Here is a 21,998-nt window from a genome sequence, read left to right on the forward strand (position 1 = left end):
CATTCCGCAGCTTCCCACTTAGACATTTATTCCAAGCATGCCAAAGGACCTTAACAATATCCTTTAGTATTAGATGAGTCCCTCTTCTTAAGGTGGAATCTTTGTCTTCTATTTTCAGTTTCAGGCAAAGCAGAAGTTCTAGTAGGGTTAGGTTTTTCGAAAACAAAATTAAGGGCAACCCTTTCACATACCTTTCAGATAAGGCAACCTCTTGTTTTATAGCCAAAAGATAGCGAGTTTCCTATCCCAAATCATTTACTATTACCATATTAACAATAATGAATTTGAATATGAAAATATTGAGTTTCGGGGCAATAATCTTATTTTGTAGTACTACTTGAATAGTACTACTTTGATACTTAATATTTAGGTTTCAATATTTAGTTTGTGTTATGTAATTATAACGTTTGCTTTCAGCAATTATCTGTTTTCAGTGTTACTATTATAACGCATTCAATTCCTATTAATCAATCAATAATTTTAAATTTAAAAACAAAATTAAGGGCAACCCTTCCACCTACCTTTCAGATAAAGCAACCTCTTGTTTTATAGCCAAAAGATAGCGAGTTTCCTATCCCAAATCATTAACTATTACCATATTAACAAGAATGAATATGAATATGAAAAGATTGAGTTACGGGGCAATAATCTTATTTTGTAGTACTACTTGAATAGTACTACTTTAATATTTAATATTTAGGTTTCAATATTTAGTTTATTTTATGTAATGATAACGTTTGCTTTCAGCAATTATCTGTTTTCAGTGTTACTATTATAACGCATTCAATTCCTATTAAGTTAGCAAGTACATATTACGCTGGGTATTAATTAGACATAATATATAGGACAAATAACAAGTGAATCTGTTTAAGTGATGATATTTCTAATAATAGAATCGACTTATGCCGACCTATATTAAACATGGCAACGTGTAATTAATGCCAGTCAAGATAAAGTATAAAGTTGTCAACCATTATATGTATAATTGCCATTTAATAAACATTAAAAAAACATGTTATACCCATGCAAGTAACATTTGTTTCCTTTAATGGTAATTAAGTGAAATTATTCGGTTATTTTATTATGGGTTTGTTGTGCGGGAATAATAAATATCCTGGGCCATTAGTGTTATCGTATTTCGACTTTGCCCATACGAATTTCTATTAATAGCTTGAGGTCCCTCGGAGCGGGAGAACTTGCTTTTATTACGCCGTTTAATGTCTTTGTTTTTCGTTCTTTTCGTAAAAATAACCCCGGGTTATGATAAATTAAGTAAATTGTTCACGAAGGGCCCTTTTTTCTCTCGAATTAAGGTACCTCTTAATAATGGTTTATGGTCTGTAATAAATTCTTTAAAGTATTAATTCTTGGACCTGTTTCACATCAAAAACGATAATCCCGTCTTTACGATGTTGGTAAAATTGGTAAATTCCGAACAGGGTTTATATTCTTGAAAATTTGTAGTATTTAATATCTTTAGTTTTATAGTTGTAAACTTGTTTTTATATACAGTGTCAACAGATGCGGCTATCCGTCTCTCAGCAGACCTAAAGTGTAGTGAATACATGTTTACGTGTCCAGGCAGAAAGACTGCATCTCATTTTTATTAGTGTTTTAAAATTATTTCCTCTTATTTTACAACAGTCCTTTTGAAATTCATTTATAGTATTTTTGCTCAAAAACTAATGAAAAAAATAATACGTAAGTGAAAAATGAAATGCGTAAAATGTATTTATTTTATTTTTTATCCTCTGAAAGTAAATAAAGTATATAAAATATTAAAAATCTAAAAATGGTAAACCACAATCACAGCAATAACGCAAATTCCACCATCAGAATGGACTATAGTCATTAATAAAAATCGATTGAGAAGCCCAGAAGAAGAAATCGCGAGGAAACAAACAAGAATCAGTGACTATTGGCTACAGAAGTCAATAGAGACAAAAAACAGCTTTAGCGACCTATCGGAAGAAATTGGTTAAAAAGTATCAAAAATATCAGGTTGCTGATGAAATGTCGTTACGAAAGAATGAGGATATATAGAATTTTTGGATCTTGCCGAGATACAATTTAATTGAACAAGCCTCTGTGTTATTCTTTTTAGGAAAATTAATTGGTATTAATTCCCCTAAATTATATATAAACAAATATTATTTTATCATCAACGACATTGGTTTAATACTTGGTCATTATATTTAATTGTTTGTATTTTTGAACAGATATGATTAAGTTTATATAAACATATTCATGTATATTAGAAAAAGGTCTAAAGGAGAAAGTCATAAGTTTTCGAACAATATAAAGTCCTGATGATTTTTAGATTACTGTTATTTATTTCTTTATTAAGTTTCTAAGTCTGAGTCCGTTGTTAGTATCAATTCTACGTATTAGTATTTTAAAACAACTCTCTATGTTGCCTTATGTTTATTATTTTGATCATTTATATGATAACATTAGTAATAATGTTATAAATGTAGTGGTGAAAGATAGATGGTATCTTCTAAGTTGGGTTAGTTGCCAGTCGGAAGACTTAACACCAAGGACTGTACTTCGGAGCCCATATTAAGCACTAATCCTAAGTCCAAATAAATCCTAGTTGGATTTCGAATAATAATTTTCTTCTGGTGTTCTGGTTCTGGTGTTTTAGAAATGGTAATTTTTATACTAATGTATCCGGTGGGACAGGGTCACCAATTAGACTAGTGGTGGCGCTTCAGTGGGATGCTCTATATCACACTAATTTCCTTGTCATGACTCATTTTTTGATCGAGTTATTAAGAGACGAAGAATGTATTCAGTTTAGAATTCGAATACTGTCTGAGTCACAGTGAGAAATCATCATTAGCGATGGAAAACATTTGAAATACGATATACAGTACCAATTTCGCTGAATAAAGTTAAATAAAAACGATCAATTTCGTAAACGATCAATTTCTTGTTTAAAAACGAGCTGATATTTCATATTACACCAGCTAATAAAAATTTCAAAACACGTCCGTGCCATAACCGACCGTGACGATAAATTACCCAATTTCGCCCGATCCCTGGAAATGCCGAAAACCGTTCGAATAAATCTTAATAGTCGCAACATCTAATAAAATCTTGCATATCCACGTCACGAAAATGCGATCTCGCCCGGCGAGAATATTTTGCGGGCGATGATTAAAAGCGAAACCCCGAAAAGTTGAAGCGAGGAATATCCGTCGACCCGTGAAAATCGCACCGCGGACCGATGAAAAATCGTCCTGGTTCTGGTTAAAATGATTTCCGTTACGAGGGTCTAATTCTTGAGACGCCCGGCGAGCGACGTTGCCAGTTCTAGCGAAATATACGTGTATTTGAAGAATTCAGTTGAATTCATAAAAACTCCTTGAAACCCAAGTTAACATTTTTAGTATGCATTAAAGTCAACCGAATCCTATGCCCTTTTGCGCATTACGCATGTTCAAATACCTCCGAACTCCTGCCAAATTTTCGATGCCGGTGACCACGCGTTGTTAGGTAGTATTTTGATGTTATGTTCATGTATGTATTCTTCAATTAGCTTATATAATTATTTGTTACTTAATAAATAAAATTAGCGACACACAATACGAAAATACGTGCGTAAGTTTTGCATTATTAAGAAAGTGTTATTATTTGGTATATAGTTAGCTAAAATAGAGTAAAATGAGGTAAGATAATAATAGACAGGCAAAATAAACTACTCAACATTTATTATTTATTCAGAAAACTGAAAATCTTGCTGGTCAAACATAAAGTATGACAGATACTTTTGCGTGTTGTCTTGCTATTCAAAAATAATTTACCGAGGTGACCATATAAAAATATGCGTTATAAAGGCGTTTTAAAGTACATACTTTTTAGAATCGGAATGAAATCGGTATGAAATTTGGTATCATATACAAATCAATCATAGAGAGAAAAAACCTAATACCAACACATCAGTTTGGGTTTATTAACAGCATTCAACAATTGACCAGGTCCACAGAGTTACAGATGTTATTAGTATGTAGTTACAGATCCTGAGAGGTATTGATCCGGTAATTAAAGTGGACGTAATAAAATAGATGTCGGTTTCGGATGGTGACAAAATAATTAATCTCAATGTTAATGGAGAAATGTTTTCGTTTTTTTTTTTTAAATATAATAATCAATTCGAGTAAATCAATATTCGACCGAGATGACCGAGACGTCGAGATGGCTTAGAATTTATATCATAGTATTTTTATTTCTATTAAAACTACTGTTTGTATTTTATTAATGAATTTACTTAATGAATTTATTTATGAACCTGAGTCTTAAAGCTAACATTTGTTTAATATATTTCATACAGCGTTGTCATTGGGGAAATCGTAACAACTTGAAAAGACTCCACCCTCATGTTAACACCAAAGTGCTGCAAACTTTGGTCTACATCGAACTAGGACACAGACAAGCGAACTACAAGTAAAAAATCTAGTGTTATGTTCAGTTGACTATCTACTATTTTCACTAACACTTTATCCACAGTTATTTTACATTAATTTCTACGATTTAGTGCTTTTGAATGTATGAACGATGTGTGAACGCCATTTCAAATTTGTATTCAGTATACATATATTTTTAGTTTAGAATTTTTTTGCGAATAGCTTTCAATATTTTATTTTTATTTCGCTTGTTTTGTACTTTTCATCTAAGTTTCGTATCTAATGTCACTCCTTCATGTCACAATTCTCGTTATAATATCATAGTATCATTTAGATGTAAGCCTGGTTGGTGCTTTTGGCCTTTTTGGTCTTTTGGGCTTGGGCTTTGATATTTGAATAACTTGAAGTTTTTTCTTCATTTTTGTTCAGTTTGAGCCTTGTTTTTCATGTTTATGTGTGGCTATATACAGAGGTTCTGATATGATGCCTAAGGGCATTCCCAATCGTATTTCTTTTAATGTTAAAAAGTGTATTAAAGTATATTAACTAAATATTTAGAATTCTGATCGGTCCATGATGGCTCTTTGAATAATTAATTGAAATAAGAATGACACCTTTTAATGAGTCATTCAGGAATATTTAGGAGAAAGGCGAACTAACTGATGATCAGCAAAATTTTGTTGGATTAGTTTCATACGATCTTCTGCATCAAAATTGCTATTTGTTTCATTGTGTCTAGTGCCTTGGTTTATTCTTGGTAAGTTCTTCATCCACTTAGAGGCCATATTTGATTTTGTTCAAGCTCAGCTTTCCGTGTGGTCAGGGGTATTCTATGATTATATGACGTACTGAGTGAGGAAAGTTGAAACAAGGACATTAAAGAGGGAAGTCTTCCCTCTGCAAATGTGGTAGCAGGAGCCGGATTTGGAGCTTTTAAAGATATATCATTTAAATCCAATTTACAATTCAATAGCTCCGCTTCCGCAAGGTGCCGCACCGCAAGGCCATCCAACAAGGTGCTATTCGACGGTGAGGGATCCTGAGTCGCATAGTGGTTCTGCTACTGCTGTATAGCATTTATCTGTTAATTGCCGAGACAGACTGCTATTAGGTTGCTGTTCAATCGAACGTATTGCCAAAAACAGTTTATAAAAACGTAAAATCCCTTTTAAACTCGAATCATTTTACTAATTGGCATTACTCTAGTTAAGAAGAAACGGTATATAAAATTCAATATTGTGTGGGTAGTAGTCGTCAGCTTTGTCATATGTTAATGTAAATACAACAAAACAACTTTAATGCTGTTTAATGCATTAAGGCTGTTTAATTAACTGTAGTTTAAATCCTTTAATAACTAAGCAGTAGATGTACTCTAGGTTCTCCATATTTTGTGGTTTAGTATTTTATTTTGAATTACAAATAATATTTTGTTATTTTTCAATACTTTACATTAATACAGATATTTGAAGCACATATTTCCAACTTGAAATAAAAAACATGATATCCTTCTTTGGAATTTTGCGACGAATAACAATGAAGCGCGCCAACAGGATTCGTTTGAGGCGAGTGACCGACGGTCGACCTCCCGCCATCGGGCGTTCGTCGTCATCGGACCTGGCAAAATTTCGCTAATGGAAAATATAAACATTCGCCATGGCCACGTTCGTGACACCTAACACGTATACTCGAGTCCCTCGAACACACGGACCCGACGCAGGAAGAAAACAATATCCAAAGCGGCCGAAATAAATTATGCATCGAGCAGGACGGACCGCCCAACTTCCTGCAAACTATATAAACACCGCCGCTCGTAATTGAGTTAACTAGACACGAAAACGATGTGTCGTGTTCCGAATTCGAACCAACTTTCGACATAATCGAATCCTAATTCAACCGTTTTCGTCCGAGGTAGGTCTACCGCATACCATCTTCTGTTCTCAATCCCATCAAGTTTAATAACACCTGTAGATCTTGCCTCTAAGTACAAACTAAACTTAATGATGTCCCAGCGCTGAATTATTCAAACGGAATACGAACTAAACCAAGATTGAAAATAGCGTAGTGTAATTCGGAATCTAAATAAAAAATTATCAAAAACATCCAAAAATAAATCTTTAGTAATATTAATTTTTGTATAAAGTCTTTTTAAGTAGCTGTTACGATCTTTATCATGTATTAGGCTACTGAGATATCAGCAGTGATTTAAACTGGAAAGGTGTTTTAATGGATGATATTGCCATATTAGTCAAACCTGTTGACTTAAGGACCGATTTCCTCGGCCGAATAGACGTAATTAATTTTTTCTCTTGGTTTCAGTACAAACAAATAATATTACTGACTGAAGTTGAATTTGTTGGTGTATTTTCCTTCTCTATTGGTAGAGCTAATGTCTAAAGGCATGTTATATATTCAAATTCAGATACGTACGCCGACAATAAGCCATTTGAGTTCATAGTCATTCAGTCTAAAATGTAAACTATACTATTTCCAATAAAACAGCCGGTGTCATCAACACGAATATCAATCGAACGTATTGCCAAATACAGTTAATAAAAACGTAAAATCTCTTTTGAACTTGTTATAACTAAAATAACTATAATGTTAAATATAAATATAATGTAAAAAAGTCATTTTAATAGTCGTTATTTTTTTTACATTAGTATTTTGTTGTCAGAGTCAAAATGAAGGAAGATTTAAATTTGGTATGGCAAATTTGCATTATAAATTTTCCTTTAAACCAATTTATAGGCAAAAACAATCCTTTAAACCAATTTATAGGCCCCGTATATAATCCAAAAATACCCAGAAGCCATATGCCACCATATATAACGAGAAAGTTTCGTATCATATTGTCTGAATTACGATTACAGCGGTAATAACGTTATATTACCATGAACATTCCGAAATGATGAATGCGTGGAGTGTTAAGATGTAACATCGACGGTGTATTAACGCCACTATCGCCATTAATAACGGTATAATGCACGTCTAATAACGCGACTCTTTATCGTAATTGCCAATTAACGTTATCTGGCGTAGTTGCGGGACAACTTGTACTTTGAACCGATATGTTGTGTTGTGTAAATGACGGTGTGATTATCCGTAATTGTACACGGAGGAGGACAGACGTGGTTGCGTTTGTCGTGGGCAATTTCTACTACATTTTCGGATATGCCGCGTTGATAATTAACCAATTTGTTTCTCTCGGATACTATCTTGTTTAGGTCAGTTCGGTTTATTTTCAAACCAATTAGGAGGCCTTTAATTTAGGCGTCTACACGATACACCTACGGTAATATTCAAATGAGCTAGTTCAAGAAAATCGTCAGAATGTTTAAAGTGAATGGAACACGTATATTGACGCCTTCGTGTTATCTATAGATTTTTTAAATTAAATCATTACTTCAGTTTATATGTTGTAAGTTGTAGTAACACTTCACATATCATGTATCCTACGAGTTAATTTATAATGGAGATATTAATATTTAGTAAATGATGATATGACTCTCAATATTTTTGTTTATGTTTTCATGGTTTAAAGAGTTAATTTCTTGTGAATATCAGTTTTAGAGATTTAGATCGATACTATTCTGGGACAATATTTCGTGATACATCTCTTATATGGATACAAATTTTTACTAGTCGTTGCTAATCTACAATTTATTTTTACAATACAAATGTATAGGCTCAACATCGGGTCTATTTTAGCCTCTGATGTAATAATGCTTATATATTAACATTACTGTTTTTGTATTAAATGAACCTTACTACACTGCACACATAAGGTCAAATGGTATGGTTCTTTTTAGTGTGCGTCCTGTTCTGATCAAAAGTTGTAATACTGATCAAAAGTTGTAATACTTCTCGGTATATGGTCTCGGTTTCGGTGTAAATAATCAGTTCTGTAGTATCTGGGTGCACCTACAATATTTCTCAGGACATTTGAAAAATTATATTGTCTTTATATTACTTTTCGCAGAACATCTCATAATAGAATTCCGTATGTCCCATATAGGATAATTATGATTTTCTTCTAGTTAACCAAGTCATTTTTCAATATTTTAACTGCAGTTCTTTAATTTCTTTTACATGTTCCGTTCAGCGAAATTTTGCATCAAGATTCATTCCGAGATACTTAGCGTTATTGCTATATGGAATGATATTATTTATTGTTATTGGTGCTTGTGCGGTCGGATTATACTTGAACTGCACATGCTCAGATTTTGTTAATTTTTATTTTCCAGATATGTCTCCAATTATTTATATTGTTACTCGCCTATTATAATTTTCGTGTGACTTCTTTCTTATTGTATCCAACATCAAGAATCGCAGTATCATCAGCAGATGTAGCCATCTTGATATTTTCTATTTGTGGTATATCACATATGTAGAGGGATGGTATGGTGCACCTGCTTTAGCTTCTTTTATTGTAGAGTAAGCTTCTTCTTGTTTGACTCTAAACATTTTGGCTGTAATTTAAGATTTGAATAGTTCAGTGTGTTGTTTTGGTAACATTTTCTGTAGATTATGAACAAGTCCATTATGCCATATTTTATCAAAGGCTTGTGCTACATCTTAGAATATAGCTGGACATACTTTTTTACCCTTATAGACTTTTTCAATTACATTTTTTATTCTATGCACCTGATCAATTTTTTTGAATGTTTCTAACAAACATTAAACTAAAATTGGTATGTAGCTATTAGGTATTTTCTCTCTATATCGTTTTCATATCATAATTTATATTGATTTCCTTTTGACTCGCTTCTCTTCTTTAATTAACCATGTTTCTCTTCTTTAATTAACCATGTTATCATCGTCAAAACTGTTAAGAAAAACAGGACCTTCCAACATCCCGTAACAGAAATCGCAAGAGTCGTCGTAATTCGTAGTTGTACGTGAACAAATTCGAACTGGTCTGGCCTGGTCGGGCAGGGTTGGGTCGAGTCGATAAAGCCTCCTTTAATGTCGATCCGGCCGGATTAATATTGCCCGGAGTTTATTAAGAATTAGCGCGCCGTCGAGAATCCGATTAAATTCGGTCGGGCCGAGCCCGAAATTCTCGTTAATTTTAATTCGGTACCGTTCCGTATAAATCATCATATTCATATTCATATTAAAAGGTGAATTTATTGCAGTGATGAGTTTTATCAAGCGTTAATTAATTTGGGAAAACTTATTTATAACACCAGGTTTTAGTGTTGAAGATTTCTGTATATTATTATTGTTTGTAAGTAAATAAGTTATGAAATGGGAACGGTTTAAAACACAAGAGCTACTAATTTGCTTTAAAGAAAGAAAAGGTAAAAGGTTGTTGAGTATTTCACATCTAAAACACCCTAAACTGTGATTTTTGTGTCCTAATGTGTCCCAGTGTTTTCTAATAGTTTATGGCTAGGTGATTTCGAACACCTGCAATCAACTTTCTCTGATTTTATAGGTTCAGTTGCAGTACTTTTGCTCGAACTCCACTTAACATTCTAAAGAATGCTTCGAGTAACTCTGGAAGTCATTCCAACCTCAAACTTGATAATTAATTTGATGCCTGGTAATTATATTAATTCATAAGAGAACATCCTTATAAAATCTCCTTGGAATCCTACCTACTGCGTGAGTTTTAATATAGAAAAAGTAATGAAGAGAAGTGGCAACTTTTTGATCGCCGATACAAAGCTACAGTGACGGTTTGAATCTATTTTATCATCATCCAAACCCCCATCTCTAGATGTCTCACTCATCAGACCATTGAATCTTAACATAAACTAGACTTAACAAATCAACTTAATTAACTTTACACACTACTACATTTGGACAAAATTTATCATTCTTTCACATGTCTAACATATGAAATTATGTTTTCATCAAAAGTTTCCTTCAGTAAACCGACTGTGCTTTCCTCTTAAAACCATATCTCCTCCACATCACTGTAACGTTACGCAAATATTGGCAATCGTATCCCATGTGCATATCACATTTATTCTCTAGGCCAAAAACATAGAAAATCGCAAAATGTATCATCCGATTATGCAATAGAGCAAAAACCATTTTGCATTATGATGATATTTAGATTATGTATCATATAAATATGAGACGAGAACTGTAACGTATCACTACATAGTATAAAACAAAGTCGCCTTTTCTGTCCCTATATCCCTATGTGCGCTTAAATCTTTAAAACTACGCAACGGATTTTGATGCGGTTTTTTTCAATAGATAGAGTGATTCAAGAGGAAGGTATTATATGTATAATACATGCATAATATACTAAGGCAACATTGCTAATTTTAGAGGTTTCTAACGTGATGTCGTAAATTAACCTATTTTTTAGGCTTATTTAGCAATTAGCAAAAACGCTGCCTAACCCTACGAGTTAGATCAAATTAATGTACTACAGTATTGTACACCATAAAAAGGTCTACAAAAAAGTCCGCGATGGTATATGTTTATTTTTTATAGGGATAACCCACATTAACCATTTTTATTGTTTACTTTTTACGTGAGAAAATGGCTTATTTACGAAGCTATTTTAAGCAATACGGCATTAATCCTTATCGAATTAAGTACCTTAAATACAGTGTGCAATTAAAATAGATCAATATGGTTCCTTACAGCATGTAAATTAAACAAATATTTTCGGAGATATTACAAATTTAAAATTTGCGTTTAAAAATGTGTAATGTAATAAAAATTGTATGAATTTAGATATTCCAAAGATAGCAGGAAATCTTCATAGTAAGTATAGGGGAAGAGGAATTCTTCTTTAATGCGTGCAGGCCAAGGGCAGTAATGAATGAACCAAAAATACTGGATCGATTTTAATCATGTTTTCATTGAGTGACAGGCATATATATTTTATGCCCGTGCAAAGTCGGAGCGGGCCGCTATGTTTTTATATACAACGTTCATATTTTTTCTGTAGTGTATTTAATTTAGTATCAGCATTGCACCAGTGCGAAGCCGGGGCGGGTCGCTAGTTTTTGATAAATATACTTTTTTGGAATGACAGTAGAATATACAAAAATACTTGATGTTCAATTTCTGGTGTGAGAAAAAAGAGGTGACCAGATCGTCTGTCTGTACGTTTTATTTAAAAAATTAATTATTTATCTTTTTATTTATATATAATTCTTCTGTCTCTGTATGTGTCACTGAACTCCTCCTAAACGGTTTGGGCGTGTTTATGTGAATTCTAGGATCGTTTAGATTCACAATCGGGTTCGGTAGGTGGCGCTGTAATAGGGTTTCAAGATTTTTTCAATTATAAGTTCGAATCATCATTGTGATCATCATGAAGGATTAATTTTTTTGTCAAAATGGACGACGTCTGTTGGGTTTGCTTGTTTATTTATATAAAATGGAAATATAGTTTGTAGGACTAATTTTTGTTTCTAGTAAATTTTAAAAATTACTAGTGCGTAGCAAGTTAAATATAACGTCAAAAAATTTTGAACAATTTTTATTAAATTTTAAACTTTTTAAAATAATTTTTATACAATAAAAATTTTCACTCTCCCACTATTCATGATTTCCTCTATTTTATTTATATTTAAATATCCTAAAGGGTTATATTTTTATTTCTTTGACTGTTCCATATTTTATGAGCGTTTTGCGGAATAAATACCTATTGTGGGGTGCAAAGTGCCGCCGCAGGGACTGAAAGTATTTGTGTGAAATTTAATTAACTGTTTCCGTTGTTCGAACGGATTATCTCTTTCTGTCCCTCTCTCTTAATTTGGTTGCGTGTTCGTTAATTAGTGAAATATTGTTGGGTATGCTTTTGAAGCCGCCGGGTTTGTGGTCTAATAAATTTTAATTTGTTACGTACGGTTCATTAGTTTGAACGAAGCTATAGATTTTTTGATAATTCAGTTATTCCAGTGGATGAACCTAATTAAATTTCATATTAAATACATAACTGTATATGTATAATTATTTAGGAGTATTATGTTTTATAGTACAGGATATATCCTAAATCTGATTTTTCTTAATTAATTGCTGATATGACTAATGCTGATAAAATGTTTTATTATTGATTTGATTTTTTTAATCAAGTTAAAATAAATAATCCTTTATTTTCTATTAAGTATACTCAGGCCACGTTTGTGAAGCTTAATCTGGTTAAATGGTAAATGGGGAAACAGGAAATGGAAGACGAAAGGGATGAACGTGGTTATCTGGACAAGTTGTAATAATATTATTGTTTAACACTGTCTCAGTGACATCTGTTGTATTTCTGAATCGTTCATCTGCCAGCTTCCCTTTAATTATCTTCTAAATAGCACTATTTTTTACCTAAAATCTGTGGTATAACTTGTGTTGAATGTTTTAGCAAGTTTTAGTGACTTCAAATTCCAATTCTACAGCTGAGCAATTGAGCTACTGTAATCCGTTGGTTTTGGTGGCAGTTCACCTTTAATTCCAAGCTTCTGTTCAAATTCCAGTAGGCTATATTAGTTTACAGCAATAATACAGAACAGCAAGGTATTCTTTCGAAGTGTTGATATTTTCTAATTTTAGTATTTCATAGCTGGTGGACTTTTTTTATTATATACGAAGTTGCAGACATATTCCTTAGGATATATTTTTATACTATGAGGCCTTTAGTCAGCTAAAGCAATCGCATAATTTTTTTATAACATCTTTATTAGATACGCTTAGTACAATTTTAATTATAAATTTATTTTTTACTACATTTTATTTGTACTTCACATGTCACTTGTACTTTTTCTTCTGTCCTAGGCAGAGATATGTCGTTTGCCATAATAATTGTGTCGTCAGCAATGGTTCCAAGTAGTGTTTCTTTTGTTGTTGGAATGTCAGGAGTGTAGAGCAGATATAAGATAAAATAAAGTCACATAAAATAAATATTAAAAATACCAACTTATGAAACGAACATTTAGCCATTTTAGAGCAGATATAAAGTTTTGAGAAGTAAATTTAAAGAATAGTTTGAATGAAATAATAACTTATCTTGTCAATGTCTAGTTAGGACTTACTGAACTGCAAAAAAATGTCTTCGAAAGTACACAATTTGTGTGTAGAAAATATTTTCCTGACCTAACAGACTTGGCCTGGATATTCTTAAATAGTTTCGGATCAATATATGTTTGTAAAAATGCCTTCTCAGATCTTAATTATGTCTCGAATAAATACGGTACTAATCACTAAGTGAATGCATATTGGCAACTTATTTTTATTATCAACATCTGATATGACTTCTAATATAAATAAAATTACAACAGAAGGAATCCCAAAAATCACATTGAGTTCATCACTTACGTACTTTAGTTTTTATTTAGATTTTGATTTAAGATACACACTTATTTCATCAATCATCAATTATAATTCATAATATTGGTTTCTTTATTGCAAAAGCCCCGAAAGTGACTATAATGTTAATCGTCAGCGGCCTACCAAAAATTAACTGGACTTTATTCTCACCTAATGATTTCTATCTCTAATGATTTGAAACAGTAATTAGTGAGATACAGTGAATTTAATTATCATAGTCAAATATGTGAATAGGTTTCAGCATACTAACATTTTTTTTTCAATTTGTTTTGATTATCTATGAATAGGGGTATGCCACAAAGGCAACATATAATAATACAATAATATTCACATATTATTTCTACTGTCATCTTATATATAAATCCTTATGTCCGTGTCACTGAACTTATAAACGGTTAGACCGATTTTAGTAAAATAAATTTGTGTGTTTATGTGGATTCGAGAACGGTTTAGTTTCTCAACGGAAGCTGATTGGGGGCGCTGCGATAGGGTTCAAGGATGTTGAAGAATCTTTTTCGGTTCTAAGATGTTATTGTGGTGGTCATCTTTATTTTATTGTCAATCTTCGCGCAGGACAACGTCTGTTGATAAATTGAAAATTTGCCCATTTTTATTTATTAGACAATAGAACTGTATTCCATTTTTAGCGTTACTTTATATTTTGTTACAAATACTATTTATTTCTAGTACACTTGACTAAACGACTTTATCAGTTTCCGCCCAGCAATTGACCACATGTCAGAGATGCATCGGGCGCTGGCCTCCGCACAGGCCCGATCTAAATCTAGCGCGAGTCGGTTGGCTATTAGCCAAAATGCAAGACTCCACGGTTGCGATACCGTAAATATTAAGCTGTTCGCTGGTCGACTACAAATCGTTCCAGATTATCGTCAGTCCACGATATACGGTTTAAAAATAATTGTTTTCTGTCGTCTTTATTGTTGACATAAACATTTCGCCGCGCTCGAAATCAATTATCCGCCTAGAGTTCATTCATTTAGTCGAGAATGAGTCACGCGACTATATCAATATCGTGGGATATTTGGAGAGTGAAGTTCTGCACAATAGGAGATTGGGGATTTTAATTATGATGGGTTTTATCGATTATTTAAAGTCATTGTTTACTCACAAGGAACGGAATAGTTTACGATTATCATTAGAGCTATTTGGAATCTAGTTTCCTAATACATTGGCTAAAAAGCTCCGGCACTAACACATAAATGGCACTAGTTTATTGCATTTGTAGAAATGTTCGTTTTGTCGGTCGAAATGTGTGGCTGTCGACGCGATTGCTTGGCCGACCACTCACTACTATTTTTTAGTTTATTTCGATCTTAATGTGGTGGACGGGAGATATGGACAGGATATTAGGGAAGTACGGAAGCGCTATGGAAATGGTACTGTTACAGGGGGTAGAGAAAAGAGAAAGAGCCGTCGTCGTGGTGGTCTTTTATAACCGGGAACCGCATGGTACCAATTCACCAACGTTGCCAACCTTGGAACTTAATGCAGATGTTTATACGGTGGCCTAAAGAGTCGTAGCGATGGCTACATTACTCCCCTTCAAGTAGAGCTGTTGTGGAACATACATACAGTGGTGCAAGTTCCTGAGAACACTTGCAATCATGTAATTAATCGCCCAGGGATTGCTTATGGGATGGGGATGCAATCATAGTCAGAAGTTTGTCGGGATCATCTGCCATCGAAGGAGTAGCAGACCTGGTTGGTCTTGGGACGTTCCGATTTATTTTAGGGTACCTATAAGAGTGGTGCCTTACGTGTCCCGTTTCCTGATGCAAGGGTTTTCATGCGTTGATGTCATGCATGATAGGTTTCTGTGGGTGAGGGATTCCTCACCTTATTCTTCCATGTACGTGTCGACCACGTGGGTCCTGTTGGTGTTGTTGATCCAGTAGGCACTTAGATCACGTCGGGGATTGTAGAAATGTTGACGCGATTGTTTATCGCGTAACGCCCCTGTAACAGACGTTGTTTAACACTCACTACTATTGTTGTGGAAGGAATTCGCACGGGAACAGAAAACACTAGTTCAATAAAAACTTGTTTATTTCATGGGTTAAATACTACATGTGTTCGACGGGAGTATGGACAGGATATTAGGTTAGGTTAAAGAAGTACGGAAGCGCTATGGAAGTGGTACTGTTACAAGGGATAGATAGAAAAGAGAAGGGAACGCCGGGGACTGCATGGTACTAATCCACCAGCGTTGTCCACCTTTAAACTTAATGTATTATGTAATAGTGCACTACACGTCGGTCGCTACACATTCACCGCTTTTTCAAAACTTACTTGCGCTTACTTAACGTACTTACTTAAGCCTGTAAGCATGTGAAAAATACTACCAATCTTATGTACAAATAGAGATTTTTTTTTATTTAATATACTTTATACAATAATTCTAAAAGTAAAACTGTTACTTTATGCAGAGAAATATCAAAATGAATAAGTTCAGCAGTTACTCATATTGTTTCATCGCATCTTCACAAATATTTGTCTTTCTTACTCTTGAATACATCTGTAACTCTGTAAAGTTATATTCACGATATGTTTATCCATAATTTGTAATGCCTAGTTAAATATTAATATTAATTAAGATCTACAACTACCCACATGATAGCTTTTTGCTTAATCTCGCTTCTTAAGCCCAACGTTTATCTTGAACATATCGGTATAAATATTAATGACGAGTTGTCGCTTATAAAAGTCTTGTCTCACGAAACATTATGTTAATACGCCGATCCGAACCTGTGCGAATTAATATTTATGACGCTCTTTCGTTAGAGATTTCTCTTCAAGGATGTCGTAAATTATAATTTGTTTGGATTTGCATTTCGGTTATCTGGCTGGCCGAGCTGGTTCGTTGTTTTTGTCCGTGTTCTCGTTGCCTTTTCGCTGTCCGTTTTTTCTCCCTGCGTTGTTTTTATCATTGCTCGGGCTGTTGGCGATTATTTAATTTTATACGTTTAATTGATACGGGTTGTTACGAGCATGAGAAAAAAACGGATACTAGCGATGCTGGGACCAGTTTTTGTAGGTTATAATGAAACGCTTCGATGGTACAGGTTGATGTAGTTGTTATAATAATCTTATTAATTTAAACGAGAGATAACAAGTCAAGGCACTGGAGTGTACATGCGAGTAGGATTCAGATTCATTCCATGCATTATAAGAATTATTTTACGAATATTTCGTAATTGTTTCCTTTATTTTTAACAATTATCGAATCCAAACTTATTAATTTTGAAGTAATTCCAGAGATTATGAATTCTTTTGCTGATCTGTTTTGAAGGTTTTTTACACTGATTGTATTACAGCATTTTTTGTAATAGTGCTAAAATATTTGTTAATGTGGCATCATTTTTTAGAGTTACAATTAAAATCATTGGAAGAGTAATTCCCCCACGTTACATTGAAGTTACAAATGAATAACCAACTTTCGAGCTAAACAGTCATCATTTCATCGAGCTGCGAGGCTAGTTGGCGAAGTAAACCGCATTTTTCATGACAACATCATCATGAGAGCTGTATTATTGACCTGAATAGAGTCTCCGATAAAGTATAGTTGAATATTCAAGGCATTAAACTTAATATTTCAAGTGATCTTGTAAACCTGATGCCTGACATCTGATATACATTTCATTTCAAGTCAAAGTAAGTGATTCCTTTTCGACTAGGAAATTCATCCTGTCTTGCATTCCACGAACTAACACCGGTACTGTTCAGTATCTACATAGCTGATATCCCTAAGGTTGAAATAGCAAAATCTTCAAAAAGCATTCTATGCGGATGACGCTGCCTAGCACTATAAACCCCAAATACAGTTAAATATAACTGTCAAATAGCTAAAATTTTGGAAGCTGGAAATTAATCTATAAAAAATTCAAGATTTAAACATGTAACCTAACTGTAGCTGTGTTCCCCTGGGTTTCTAATTTAAAATAAGTCTTTCTCATAGAACTAGAACGTTGTAGATTTGGAGAAAGAAGAAAGGAAACCAATTTGCTACTGTGTTTTATTACATTTTTAAATACTTAATACCAATATCTAGTCCCAACAAGCAACCGTTTCGAATGAATGTTTAATTTTATATAAACTTTATTAGCTATTTCTGTTTTTTTCCTCACAAACTGCAATTAATATTACATCCAAAAAATACTATAATTTTATTATTTATTTCCAATTGATTAATTTTTTCAGATGATGTCAAATTATGTATGAACCGTTTTAAAACCTGTAATCACATTTTTTAACGTATTTTTACTCCTGTTCAATATAAATATAAAATAGAAATAACGTCGCAGAATTTGTCATTCTATGAATGTGTATGTCATAAAATATATACATATTCTGTTGAGGCATCTAGCTTAAGATTTTACTTGTCTAATATTTTAAACACTTTTTAATAAATTAGGACTTTTTATGTATTAACTGATTTTTAAAGAATATGCATATTGTACTAGACGACTACCTTTTGTTACTTCTAAAAATACCAAGGATATCCAATTTTCCCTATATATCAAGAAAAATGTTGGGAATGAATAATAATGAGTCTTCTGTATCTAAAGATGATATACATGATGAAAATCCAGTTTTCGTTTCTTTTTATCTCTTGCAAGTTAGCACTTGTTATATATCTTACTTACTAAATCACAGAATGACGAAATTCATATTTTATTTATCATATCATATCAACGTACATGGTACATGGCCGTAATTCAACTGGTCTTTGTTTTATTTGCTTGATGATTTCTAGAGTATAGTTGTGATGATTGACTAAGTAACTAATTCTCAAGAGAAAAGAAGAAGAAGATAATTAAAAGTAAATTTATTTAAGAATAAGTAACCCAGGTCCTGTTATGACTGAAACTGAGAAACCTGTAATGTGCATGATGTCACGCCAGATAGGGTAATGGAGGAGAGTAACTATCTTCAGCAAGAGATGGCGTTGCTGATCTGTTTTCTCAATAATACGAGATTATTTTGATCTCAGATTACAAGTTGTATATTTCAAATTTGTCCTTATTTGGCCTTATATGTTTGTTCTTCCTCTAAATTTAAGCTGGACGTCTATTAAAAAAATATATCAATGCCAATTTTATATATACACTTTTATTATATGTTCATTTTTGTATTTCTTTTTTACATATTCTAAGTATATTGAGGGGTGCAATTAAAACTAATGGTAGGGTTTCATTATTGTCGTAGTGTGATAAAATTTATTACTGTAAAAAGTGCTCTGTCACTTCACTCGGGGTTTCAGTTTTATGATGCCATCGTAAAACTCTTGGCAGAAATTAAAGTTATAAATTTTATTTTTATGCATATTTGTCTACTTGTTTTTTATTAACTAGTAATAAAATGAAACAAAGAATCAATTTATGTAATCATTCTAATGTCTCGTCAGTCTAAAACGATGTAATTAGGTGCGTAATCAAGGAGCATATTTTCACGTAGTTCTTCTATTTGATCGGTTTTTGTTGTAAATCTCCTATAATTTAAGCATAGCTGCTAACTATTCAGTTATTATTGAATTATTGTAAATTTACTGTACTATATCATGCATTTTAATATATTCTGAATCTACAATTCAACACAAAAGTATAATGAAGAATGTAAGAAGTACTGTTCTCACATTCCCATTTAATTAAATTGTCTAAGACTATTTTTAAGCAATTAAAGTCGCCGAAGATTTAAAGCCACATAATTAGCAATTGAAATTAAATGTTTATAAACGGTTTATAATGAATTGAGTGGCACCGTGAATACATGAAATGTGATGGACGGCGCATTTTGCGTGGGAACGTTTTTCGACGCTGCCGCTTGAAGGAGGAGTAGGAGGAGGGAATTCCGATGATAATGACGTTTTGTTTTCTCGTTGTTGCAGGAATAAGATGCAGTGTGGAGTGCTGGTGTGCGCCGCAGGGCAGCGACTCGGCGGCGCATCGGGCAGCTGCAGGGCGCGCCCGGCGGGATGGCGGCCCCAATGAGGTCGGGCCATCAGCAGGACGGCCAGGGCCACCGAGCAAGGGTGGCGGACTCCTGCAAGGGCGTGACGGCCGCCAAAGGGCCCAACCAGCCATCTGCCGGCCAGCCGCAGCAGCAGCAGCACCAGACCAACCAAACGACAGCTTCCGCGACCAATTTCGAGTACGATGACAACGAGTGGGATATAGGTCAGTATCCGGGTACTTATTTTGACTAGTGATCGCCCTGTGATCGAAAATCGACCACAATGCATTATATTATTATTAAAATATGTCACCGGTCCTGACCGCTATTTCATGTTGCTTGATTGGGCGTTTATCGTTTTATTGAAATATATTTATTTGTAGCGCATATTACACAAAAATATTAGACAAAAAAATTCTTCCTCGATATAAGCTTTAACCGTGCCAAATTTCACGATTCCAGATGTTTAACATATAAATGATTCCTATTGATTGAACGCTAGGTGTTTCATTGATTCTTTTAAATTTTTACCGGTTGCTTAGCAGATACATTTACAGAATATATATTACACTATAATGGTTAGGATTAGACTTTCTTCAAGGTGGCCACCCCATAACCATTTTTTTAAATTTATTAGTTAAAACTAGTATACAACTAATGATGAACTTTAATTTGACTTATCCTACTAACAAACAACTGCATCACTTATTAAGATTGCACACAAACATTTGCAATATCAGAAGGTTTTTTCCGTTTGAGACATCTAATGACATTACGCCCGTTTAAAAGTTTGGATGCTTCCGTGTTGATGTGGAATCCTCTTTAATGGGAATCGGCAAATCTTCTGATAGTGTCCGTAACCATATAAATTTCTAGGATGTGACGGAGGTTCACAATACACTTCAACATCATTTTGGAACATCTGTATCACTTGAACATTGAATTGGAGTCACTGGCGCAGCCCCACAGATGAATTCCATAGCTCCACACTGGTCTCAGTATCTGCTGATATACGATAAGCTTTTTGTAAGTTGCTAGCCCGGAGTTTCGACTAACCAACCAATATATTTTCCTGAACTTGATGTTGGGTTTATCGCACTTCTTTTTTATATCCCATGTCATGCCAAGGTATGTTGCTGTATTGGCATTGTGGCGTGATCCTCTTATTTGTAAATTCGATGTGTGTAGATTTTGTTTCATTTACTTTGATTCGCCATTCCTTAGTCCAGATAGCAATATTATCAAGAGAAGATAAGAGTTTCCGGGTTCCTACTACTAATGCTAATATTGCCGTATCATTGCAGTTGCAGTTGCAGCAGTCATATTCATATTTTACAATAACTTGTTCAGAATATGCATCTTGTTTTCAAAAATTTCGTTATATTTACTGATATGTTCGAAAATCAATTTACTAGAAATCGAATTTACTGAAACTGGTCTACTATATTCCCCGATTTCCATTTTAATCATGTTTTTGATGTCGCTCTGTAACGACACTTCGAGTGCATCGCTAAATACGGTTTAATTAATAATAATACAGGCTTCCAGTAAGAATTTTTTATCGAAAATAAAATGGTGCTGTTAAAGCACTAATAGGAAACTCCTAGAAAATTCCTCCAGGTTGACATACCAGGTGTGTCGGTGATTACTATCCGATATTTATAACATATTTCACTAGCCATAAATATGCAACGTTATAACTTGGTACATGTGTAATTTTATTCTAGTGATATTAACCTCAAAACTGCACGAGCTACGTTTCACCAAATTAACAGCCTTAGATAATTTATGATTTTTTGAAGATATGCAATCAAAAGCCGCTGAAAGTCTTCGTTTGCTGGTAGACATTTGTTGTGAGTATGCTACAACCATAAGGGCATGTGAGATATTCGACAATTCAAATGTGGTAATTTCAACGTTCAAGACAAAAAACGTCCTGGTAGGCCGAAAATGTTTGAAGAGGTGGATTTGCAGGAGTTATTGGATGAAGACCCAACACAAACTCAAAAACAATTGATAGAAAACTTGAAGCCGTTAAAAATTGACTTAAAAAATGAGAAACTGTTCTTTTCGGAGGGCATTCTTAGATTGTCTAAGGGATGGGCAAAATATATAAAATCAAACGGCCAATATTTTGAATAAATAAATTTTAACTATCCATTGTAAATAATATGTTTACTTTTGCAAAAAGAAAAAAAAACAAGAAGGACTTACCTGGTATATTGCCTAAGCTTGATCCACTGTAAAGTGAATCCACAAATTTTAGTTTCAACTGACCTTTCGTCTTCTGTATTATTAAATAACCATATAATTATAAAAACTTTTTTG

General features: G+C 33.5%; 1 protein-coding gene across 8 annotated transcripts in view; it reads left to right on the forward strand.

The window, feature by feature from the left end:
• Positions 1-21,998, forward strand: part of LOC143200829 (uncharacterized) — a 205,005-nt gene that overhangs the window by 113,024 nt on the left and 69,983 nt on the right. For 6 of the 8 annotated variants that reach the window (XM_076411550.1, XM_076411552.1, XM_076411547.1 and 3 more), the window contains one exon: positions 19,606-19,894. The exons of the other annotated variants lie outside the window; for them this stretch is intronic. In XM_076411550.1, coding sequence (XP_076267665.1) covers positions 19,693-19,894 — 202 coding nt within the window. In that variant the 5' untranslated portion in view covers positions 19,606-19,692. The remainder of the gene's footprint in view (positions 1-19,605; positions 19,895-21,998) is intronic. 8 annotated transcript variants of the gene reach the window in all.

This window comes from Rhynchophorus ferrugineus, unplaced genomic scaffold, assembly GCF_030347505.1.
Source record: "Rhynchophorus ferrugineus isolate W39M unplaced genomic scaffold, kcgeb_rfMv2 rfM8, whole genome shotgun sequence".
Lineage (NCBI taxonomy): Eukaryota > Metazoa > Arthropoda > Insecta > Coleoptera > Curculionidae > Rhynchophorus > Rhynchophorus ferrugineus.